This window comes from Saccostrea cucullata, unplaced genomic scaffold (genome assembly GCF_032062105.1).
Source record: "Saccostrea cucullata isolate Sc308-1 unplaced genomic scaffold, CSIRO_AGI_Scuc_v1 ctg380, whole genome shotgun sequence".
Classification (NCBI taxonomy): Eukaryota; Metazoa; Mollusca; class Bivalvia; order Ostreida; family Ostreidae; genus Saccostrea; species Saccostrea cuccullata.
In genome coordinates this window covers 209,016-219,428 of record NW_026934466.1, presented here as the reverse complement: position 1 = coordinate 219,428, position 10,413 = coordinate 209,016, and the positions used below count along the sequence as shown (strand labels likewise).

The 10,413-nt window shown below is 31.0% G+C and overlaps 1 protein-coding gene across 1 annotated transcript; it reads left to right on the top strand.

Annotated features, from left to right (window-relative positions):
* The first annotated feature begins 1,283 nt into the window (after positions 1–1,283).
* LOC134240815 (uncharacterized) lies at positions 1,284–5,917 on the top strand. Its single transcript, XM_062722891.1, has 5 exons — positions 1,284–1,356; positions 2,672–2,700; positions 4,116–4,193; positions 4,892–5,033; positions 5,539–5,917. Exons 1-5 carry the CDS (start codon positions 1,300–1,302, stop codon positions 5,644–5,646), a joined length of 414 nt encoding a protein of 137 aa, XP_062578875.1. The 5' UTR covers positions 1,284–1,299; the 3' UTR covers positions 5,647–5,917.
* The last annotated feature ends 4,496 nt before the right edge of the window (positions 5,918–10,413 follow it).

Genomic DNA, 10,413 nt, shown 5'->3' with positions numbered 1-10,413 from the left:
AAATAATATATGCATAATGAGGAAATATGCATTTGCCCTTTTTATCTTTATTTTGATTGGTTGAAGGGTTAAATTTGTTTTCACGTACTATATGCCTTTGTCATGCAATTTCTGTATTTGACAATGATAAAAAAATATTTGGGTCAGTGAATGAAATCATAGTTGGTTAATTTGGTCATATTTTTTTTTTAATTGAGAAAGGTATTAACTGTATTTAACAGTATTAACAACCATTTTCTCTTATAGGCCATAATTATTGGAGTGTCAATTTAGTGGACAATTTTAGAAGAATATGATTACTAGTATTCCTGGTGGAAGAAACAATATGTTTATTGAGAATGGTGCTCAGCTGTTATCAGAGTATAAAATGCTTTATGTTAGTTCATGGTGCAAGGTTATTGTATTACATATATATATAACACATGTATGTACTAGCACTTGTTTTGAATCAATAAAAAATTCAGACTGTAACCTTTGAAAGAGTTTTCTTTAATTTATAAAACTTTTTCTTTGGTTGGAATTGTGGAAAATAAAATTGTCTTTTTTAAAATTTAAAATTACCTGATCATGGATTTTCATATTTATGAATTTGCACTCTATATTTTGACCAATTAAATTAAGATGTACATATAACCATATTTGAAAGCTTATCAATAGAAAAAAAGAGACTGCTTCTTTATCATGTTTGCATCTGTAAACAAACATAAACGGTAACTAAAACAGTATCAATATCAGTTTTTCACACATTTCTTCAGAAGGAGGGGGGGGGGGAATATACATGGGTTGGTTTGAAAAACATGAATATCGCTGTCAAATCATTATTTCAGCAGCTTTTCTGGAGAAGAAGAGAATTATTTTTAATGAAATAACTTTAAATTCCCACCTATATGACTATTATAATGCAGTCACACATTCATGATATTACTATATATATAATGGATGTTTATAGTCTGGTTTTCATATGTATGAAACACTTATGCCCTGCCTATATATTTCAAGTGTCTCAAATTCAGTACATGTATGCATATTTCAAGGTCAAGAGATCCAACTCTGAAAGGACATAGCAAAAAAATTATTCTTTGAATATGGCCTTATGGGCCAGGGGCATGAGAATTTCTGTAAAAATTCATGCATGATAAACATTATATGCATAAAATATTTATTAATTTATTCATTTATTTAAATAAAAAAAATTATCGAAGGAGGGCTTTTCTCGCGGAAAAAAGAATGCCAACGGTACAAATTTTAAGTTATATTTTTCTGTTGACCTTGACATTAGATAGTAAATAAACACTGAAAATGGCGGACAGCCTGTCCGTCTTGACAGTTTTTGTGTCCTCTTTGCTGATCAGACAGGTAAGTTAGGAAGAAATTGATAAATTGAAATACCATTCTATTTATTTCTCCCAAAAATTCTATTGTAAAAATCCTGCTGAATTTGCTGGTTATGAATGTTTTCTTTGTCAGCTGTTTTCTACGTCGATGTGGCGTGATTTCTTTAATTCACTATCAGCTGTTTTGTAAGTGTTGTATTATGGTACACCTGGATTTGAATAGGCATAGCTGGAGGAATTTAAAAAACACAGACATTGAAAGGGAACTGTGCAGAATAACTTATTATGAATCAATGCAGAGTTTTGTGTTTATTGTCACCAATCTTTCATTACCTGATTTGATTACGTCACCAAATAAATGGAAGCACAATTAACTTTGTAAGACTTACAGTTAATGCCTATTTTCACAAAAAAAGTGTCTCTGAAAAATCAAAATTTCCCTACAATAATACTGAACAGATCTATAGGAATAATTTTAGCTGGGGGACCTAACAGTGTTTTATTGGAAGGGGGGGGGGGCACTACCAAAAATCAAAGTACTCAGAAGTACAGAGAGCCGGGCTCATTTACAGAGTAGAATGAATTTCTTACATGAATCACGTTTATATTTTGATAAAAAATTATTTTAAAATTATCAATATAGATGATAAGACACTGACAGTGAGTTTTTCAATCCTAATACCACGGTCCGATTTTGTCAGAATCAGAATTAATCTGGTACCGCAGCTGAATGTAAACAAACAGGCCAGTCTGGTTCCCTCTCCTGCTTTACCTCGTATGTGTAGAGAACTACGATAACATTGGTTATCAAAAATCCTTACGCTAATGAACTATGCTCTTTGACTTAGGATGAAGTTTTCAAAGTCATTACTACTAATGTTTATTTATATAGATTAAACTTCGTTTTGTTTTTGTTGTTTTATTTAGCGTTTGTATTATCTCAAAAGCAGTTGAAAGTAAGAACTATATTTTTGTACGTAACTTTAAAATGGCAACTATGGGGTCAACTTCCTGCCTTGAACAGGATGACATAAGCCGGCAATTGCTCTTTGAGCAATAAGCCCGGCTAAAAATCCTTGACCGGGGGGGAGTGAGAAAAAAATATGTTTTTCTATAGTATACTACATTGTATAGATCTACTAAATTAGATAGACCGTTCTATCATAAAAATGATACTGTCCTACGGACCTGGTTGGCTTGTCCAGAGACACTGTAGTGAGTTAGATTATTCTTACTTCTACGAAAATAATTTATAATCTTAGTAGTGATCATGAAAATTAATACAGATGATGTGTTAATGAGTGCAGTAATACTCTAGTAATTTTTTTTTATTTCAGGTCGATGCTTATTACTGTGATAGTGGGAAGTAAGTATGTTTTGTGAGATTCTTATATTTACTGTAATTTTGATTAAAGTTACACCTCTTTAGTAATAATACTCTATATGATGGCCTACATAAATTGCCATACTCAAAGTTTAGTGCAATTGCTAGGTATTAGTTATTCTGGTATTTACATGTATGAATTAGTGCTACATATTTTCACACCGTATATAACTTTATTGTATAGTCTATTTATAGTCTCTATATAATCTATACAAATGCAAACAGTTCATAACACTACATATTCACCGGATTTTAGGCCGTATTCACCGGAGGGTCAATGCGCGTGCAGCGGCATTGTGACGTCACAATCAAAATATCGAATAACGTTGTAAACAATGGTTGCAACGGCTGCAGCGAGCTACGTATCTGAGCAGGAAAACAATTATTCAAACCTATTTCAGGATTAATTTTTAACATCTGGACGTCTTACACATCGCGAAACTCGGTAAGGAAAACACAGAGGTTACAAACAGTAACCTGGATTTTTTTTTTATTTACAACAATGGAATATCGCAAATGAAAATGATGTCGTCATACAGCCTTCAATGTCTTATGTATTCAAATCCCGACTATATAGTAAAACAATTATGGACTCTTTTGGTGTTGAATATGGTTTGTTATTCAACAGAAAAATATCCATATTGACCTCGGCTTCGCCTCGGTCAATATGAATATTTTTCTGGTGAATAACAAACCATATTCAACACCAAAAGAGTCCATAATTGTATAATATTGTATTTATAAATGATTTCTTAACGAGTTAGTGGTAGTCATTAATTAGATTTTGCTTGTTTTTTTTTTTAAAGCTTGTACATGTACACATAAATTCCTCAGTAAGCAGAAGGATATTTCACATATTGTTGTTTAGTTAGCCCCTTTGGGATGGGGTTGGGAGGGAGCAGCAATCAGATTAAAATCAGATCTTTGTTATGCTCTGAAATTCTGATGGTTGCTAAATTTCAGAGTGTAACAAAGATCCTAATGGTGGGGGACCAGGTAAGGACATTGTTTGTTTTCCAGTCAGTTGGAAGCATAATTGTTTTCTTTCTATCTGCATTAAGCACCTTTTGAAACATCATGTGTTTATACACCCTGTTAATTAGTTTTACTATGCAACAACAGATTAATTAATGTCATAATTATATGTATACCCACTGTGTTGCTTTTATTACCAGAGCAACCAGTGTTGACAGTGAATTGAAGGATTAATTAATTTAAAAGATTATTGCACAATAGAAAATATTAATTTAAATGTTTTACAAAAAAAAGTTAGACAAAAAAAGAATCTAGGTACACTTTTGTCTAGATTTTAAAGTCACGCATTTCTGTTAAAAGCCTATGCATTATTTATCATGTTTATTTCACATATTATACTGTTTTTACTTTTTGATTTGTAGGTGTGAGAACAATGAATACTGCTGTGGAGAAAACATATGTTGTGTTTCATACACAGTTTGGGAGCTGTGGTATTTCTGGTAAGTCATGAATCTCCCTCCCCCCTCCCCAACATAATACAGTCATGCTTTCTAGTCACCAACATGGCACAGTGGTAAGAGCATCTGCTTTAGAGTCACGAAGTAAGGAGTGATCCTTTTGTCACTGGTTCAAATCCAACAGTGGGATGTGGAAACTGATCCTTCAGATGAGAGTGTATAAACTGAGGAACTGTGTCACAGTTGATGCTGGCACAAAAAGAACCCCTCACTGTTCAATTGTCCTGAGGGCCCCACTGACTCTCCACTGACAAGCACTGGTACTTGTGGACAGACCCCCCCCCCCCACATTCAACCCCGGGGCTTGTCGGACATTTTTTTCACAGGGGGGGGGGGTGTAGGGTAGGGGTCCTGTCCACAAGTACCTGTGCTGACAAGTGGTAGTATCTCTGTAAGAGGCGTTAAACATCAAACAAACAAATAATTCTTTCTTTATTGGAAATAAGGATACAAATCTGTGCTGTTTCAAGAGAATGAAAGAATTAGCTTTATATTTAGAGTTTCTCTAGTCAGTATCATTTTAAATTATAACATTTATGAAATTAATATCAACATGATCAGTGAAATCAAACAACAATCATCAACATGATACATTCTTCTTCTTTTTTTTTTCAAGTTTTATTTGGATGTTGTTATTTGAGGCCTTTATATATATGTAATAAACTTCTTTGTTTTATTAGGTTTGGTTTGGTGTTTTTCATGATCTTGTTAACTTCCTGTATATACATGTGGCGATCTGGATACAGAGAGAGAATTATTTATTTTGGAACAATCCCTCCATCCTATAGTCCTTTGTCTCACAAAGAAGCACATTTACATACCGTAAGTCACAAAGGAAAACAAGAATTCTTACTGAACTTTTATTCTTGAGCAACAAATATCTGCAAGTTTCACAATCTTTTTTTACTCATGAATATTTTTCATCGCAAACCAATTATTCACCTTTGTATTTATGTACATGTAAGATGTTGAATCTGTTGCGAAAATTAGTAAATTTAGTTGCAGATTGATTTCAGACTGAAAAATTACAAATAAAAGTTGTTGCGATTGATTAATATTTATGAGTAGAAAATGCATATTTTTTCAAATGTATGTATTATTGCTAGAGAAATGTGAGAAATGCTTAAAAAAAAGATGAAAGAAAGACATCTGTTTTGAAAACATGCTTATATATTTTAAGGGAAAAAACTGTTTCCAACTTTCAGTAAAGTTGCATGCTATACTGTAGTACATGCAATGAATTATATGATTTTTATTGGTTCAGAACTTTGCAGCACTTTTCTAGTCTGAATTTTACCTGACAATTTTTTTGTGTTTTATTTTGTAGTCCCGATACTCAGATGAATTTGGTCCCTTGTCAGGAAATCCAAGAATGTCACCACCCGCTTACGACGAGGTTGTCGTCCATGGATACCATCAGAAGCTTCCCCAGTGAATATTGTGAAATATCGACAAGTGTTGGTCACTACTTAAAGTGAGGAATAGAATTAGTGAGTTGTTGATGGAATATGAAAACAAAAAAAGTATTTATTTCATAATTCTATGTATTACTTGCTGAATGTTTTTTTTTTTTTGGAGATAGACATTAATTAAAAAAGGTGTGCTTTAAGGTACTGCTACATCTTTCAGGTCAAGGTTACATTTAAAGCAATATGAGCTGCAACTTTGATGTCAGATTTTTTTGTTGCAAAATTGTAAATAACTATTTCAATGACAGAAAAAAGTAACGTTAATAAACATCTGTTGTTTATATTTGCAATGGAAGAACTATTTATAAGCTTCAATTGAATCAAGATTACATAATTGTTGTCCTGTATAATAATGATTTCTTATATAAAACGGTATATTGGATTGTATATAGAAGTCTTTCTTCTGCTTTGTTTTAGTCTAATTGATCATAAAGGTTAAAGCTACTTACAAATTTAACATAATAACACATTTTCAGAGCAAAATAGAATTTTCAAAAATGCAGCTCATATTGCTTTAAGATTTTAATTACCTTTTAAAAAAAAATATTTTGGTTTTTCATATGCTTTAAAAGAAGAGAGATATATTTTATTTCAGATAAGATTTCAAAAAGAATTATCCTTAGTCATCAATTGTCATTGTACAATCAGACCTGAAAATTGACTTACACTGTACCTTAATTATTTAAACATGTTAAAGATAGATGCTAGAAATATTTTTTACATATTTGTTGATTGTTGTCAAGTTGAATCATTTTGTTGCTGAAATAATGAAAGTATATATACATATGTAAATACTTCTACAAAAAAGTATAAAAAATCAAAATATTACTGCAACAATGACATTGTTAATTAACAATTAAACATTTTTGTTTGATATTGTGTATATGTATTTCTGTGCAATAATGATTGTAAATCTAATGTTGTTGATAAAGTCTTAGCTAAATAACAACATACTGGGGTTACAAATGAATCCCGAAAGAGTCATGTTTCATGTTTCAAGAGTCATGTTTCATGACTCTGAAAGATATTTCTCTATCATTGGTTCAATCGAGTTTCATCCATATTTAAGAGGAGGGGATTTCCCCCAATGCCAGACAATGGCCAGTTAATACTTACTGTACAATTGATTCAAATTGTTTCTTGCCAAGTAATCGAGTCACAAAATTTCTCTGTCAAAGAAAAGTTTGAAATTCATGGATGTATGACAAACAAATTGAAGTTGTAGTCACAAAATTTCTCTTTCAAAGAAAAGTGTGAAATTTACGGATGTATGACTAACTTCAAGGAAAAACATATAAAAGAAAGTTTCTCACATCATTTGACATGGAACAAGTCATTCATTTTATCATTGGTCACTAATTAAGGGGCCATTTATCAGTTGGATTTGGCAACATTACGTTCAGAAAATGGCCTTTAATTTATTTTAAATGATTGCTACTTCATATTACATTGATTGCTGAATCTCATTTTATGTGATGTATCTGTAGTTCATCAGAACCTAAAGTTAATTTTGTGACATGCAAAAAAAAAAAAAAAAAAAAAAAATCAAGAACGAGAGAAACTCCCCTCTCCCCCTTTCTTAAAATTATTTCAGCTTCTGTTAATTTTTTTTTAAGCTTACTTAGATGGTAATTCTAAAAAAAGGACTATCTTATTAAATGTATTCACTTCTCTTATTAGATAAAAAAAAATTGATTTAATGTCAAATTGAAAAAAAAGTATTTTTTAAAAAGCAATCTTTTGAGAGAGCTATTGACAACACAGGAGTAAAAGTCAGGGTTGTTTTTTTATGTTCAGAGATGAAGATGTATATACATGTATATGTACATGGTTGGTATTGTAGAGTATTTTTGAAAAAAAATATTGGTGTATAGAGTTTTAGTTTATGAATCTTGTTATTTTTCTTGTTGATTTTTTTTTATTTGTTTGTCAAAGGATGTCAAAGTGTACTTTCATCAATGGAGATATGAACTCCATTGAATCATTTTATGTTAGTTCCATTTTCTTTTGTAATTAGTTATATTATTTTTTTCATTTATTTTTTTAAATTTTGGTTTGTAATACTCACATTTGTGGTCAAGACAGACATGTCCATATATTTTCAGGAAAAATTGTAAGGATTTTTCAAAGAGTGTTTTGCGTAACATTCAAGGAAAAATTTGAGGAATGCTTTCTTGCATTTTCACCAGCTTGAATTATATAGAAACAGAAAGATTACATTTAGTTATTATATTGTTAATTTCAGTGTTTAGAAATCATCTTTTGCATGTAACTTTCAAACAAATTTAATGTAGCCTTTACAGGCCAAGTAACTGAAACATATTTATGGATAAAATTTGTCTTGAAAGTACATGTATCAATACTCCTGTTTGCTACTTGAATGCAGTAGGCTGGGGCTCAAAGTTAACAAAGTTTTCCACATATCCTTCACTTTTTGCATTCAAAAAAATACAACATCCAAGTTGTGTATTGTCAGGAATTAGACTGACATTATTAAGCTGTTACTTAATATTAAAGACCATCCAAATTCAATCAATGGCTAATTAAAAAATAAAATGAGTGCATTTTGCACATTGCATGGTTTTTTTTTCTTTTTTTTTTTTATATATATATATATATTAGGACAATTTTTGTTTTGTTTGAAATCGAATCTTCATTCCTTTCCTGAAGCATTTTTTTGCACATATTTGATCTCATCCTATAGTTTTAAATTTAATAATCAATCAACTTCTTTTAGAATTTTAAATTCAGTAAAAAAAAACTGAAGAGAGAGTAGGACTAACTTAGTAGCAATAAGAATATTCTTCCTGTTTAAAGTGAACAACAGCAGTACAACAGAAAAAAAAAAAACGAAATGTCTGACAAAAAAAACCCAGTAGCTTTTACTACAGATAATGGTATATACCTTGTCTAAGTTTATTTCCATCAATGCTGGTGTTTCACCCAATTCGTCATTTCCCATTGTGTTTTCACAATCAGTTTGTAAATGCACGTATCATTTATTCAGCATTTCAGGGTTCACACAGTATTTTTGTTTGATTAATCATTTACAATGTGTTTAAGTTCATTATTAAGTGAAAATTGTTATAAATGTTTTTGTAACTTTGCAAAGTTTTGTTGTGTTACATTGTATTAGTTGTAGATCACTTTTATTGACCATATAGTTTATCAGCATCAGTCATGGCATTTTCCTTCTGTAAGACAACGTGTAATTTACTCTTGTAAGAAAAAAATTAAAATAAAGATTATTATAGAATGTTTCTTTCAGATTGCATAGTGTGCAAACCCCCTATTTTCTTTTTTTTTTTTTTTTTTGCTTTCTCAGAAAAAGAGAACATTTTTTTGTTAGGTTCAAGCATTAAAGATCTTAAACTACCCACCCAGTTGTTTTGTAAAACTGAAAGATGTTTTTTTCTCTTTCTCTCCAGGAAAACATGCACTATTGTTAGTCTTGTTTATTGAATCTGTGATCATGTCTCGTAATTGTGATATCATGTTTTGTAAAAATCATTTATCATGAATGTTGATTGTGATATAGTATTTTTTTGTCTCGCTGTAAATTATTAAATCATCTCTATTTTAAATTGTTTTAGTGTTTTTGTTATATAGGAATGAAATATGTGGAGATTACGAAGAGTAATCAAGCTCAGAAGTTAATTAGACAATGCAAAATAGGAGCCATATGGCACGCCAAATTCACATGAGATAAACAACAATGAGAGCGTTTACAAACCGTAAACTATAGTTAAGAGTTGTTAATCATAGTTTCACAAATCGTGACCTCGTTAACTATAGTTAACGGTTTGTAAACTATAGTTTACAAATCATGAAACTGTATTTATCAGATAATCTATGTTTTGCCATGGAGGAAACATAGTTATCGCGTTAGTTTACATCCTATAGATTACAGTCCGTAAACTGACTAAACCTAGTTTATCGATTGCCCCATTTTTGTGAATTTGGCTCGCCATGTGTTCCTTGTCATTATCCTTGTCATGGAAATAACAGGAAAATCCGTCGTCAATTCAGTGTATAAATAATGGACTAAACAATTAGTATGAAAAATGTCAGTCACCATTTGACATTTGCTGACAAGGTCATTGTATCGACCGTAAAACTTACGAAATGATGACTTTAAACGAGATTGCTGATATGCTGATGTTTGATGAATTTAAGACACCTAGCAAAATTGATAGGCATCATTTTGGGGGTGGTTTACAATGTTTTAAAGAAACATTTAACAGTAAAAAAGCTTAGGACTCCATGGTCACCCTATTTTTTAAAAATGAGTGAAAACAACAACGTGTAAGAATATCTAAATAATTATTTTAAAAAATCAAAAATTGAAGTTATCCACATTTGTCTGAACTTCAATCAGATAGTGAAAGTGATTTCATTGCTTTAAACCTCAAAACAAATTTACAATAAGATACACCTGACAAAAACAGCCAAGGTCTGAAAAAAGCAACGAATTTTAAAAGCACAAAAATAGTCTGATATGTCATTTTCTTAAATATTAGTACTCTTGTTCAATTCCTATTCAGGGAGGCAGTTCAATATCTGGAGAAGTCTAGAATGCAAATTTTTGCCAAAAAAAAATCGAAAGGTTTATGGGAGGATGGAACCAGAATCAGGAACCCACTACTTTAAATTTTGTCATGACAGCGTCCTAACCCACAGGCCATGAAGAATAAAGTAGTTTTGGGGATAAACAGAAAGTTAATGTTTTATCA

What these genes read in the sequence shown, in the direction of transcription:
- LOC134240815 (XM_062722891.1), top strand. Translation starts at nt 1,300, where the DNA reads ATGGCGGACAGCCTGTCCGTCTTGACAGTTTTTGTGTCCTCTTTGCTG. An exon ending in TATTACTGTGATAGTGGGAA is followed by an intron (nt 2,701 to 4,115) that starts GTAAGTATGTTT and finishes TTTGATTTGTAG; the next exon opens with GTGTGAGAACAATGAATACT. An exon ending in TGGGAGCTGTGGTATTTCTG is followed by an intron (nt 4,194 to 4,891) that starts GTAAGTCATGAA and finishes TTGTTTTATTAG; the next exon opens with GTTTGGTTTGGTGTTTTTCA.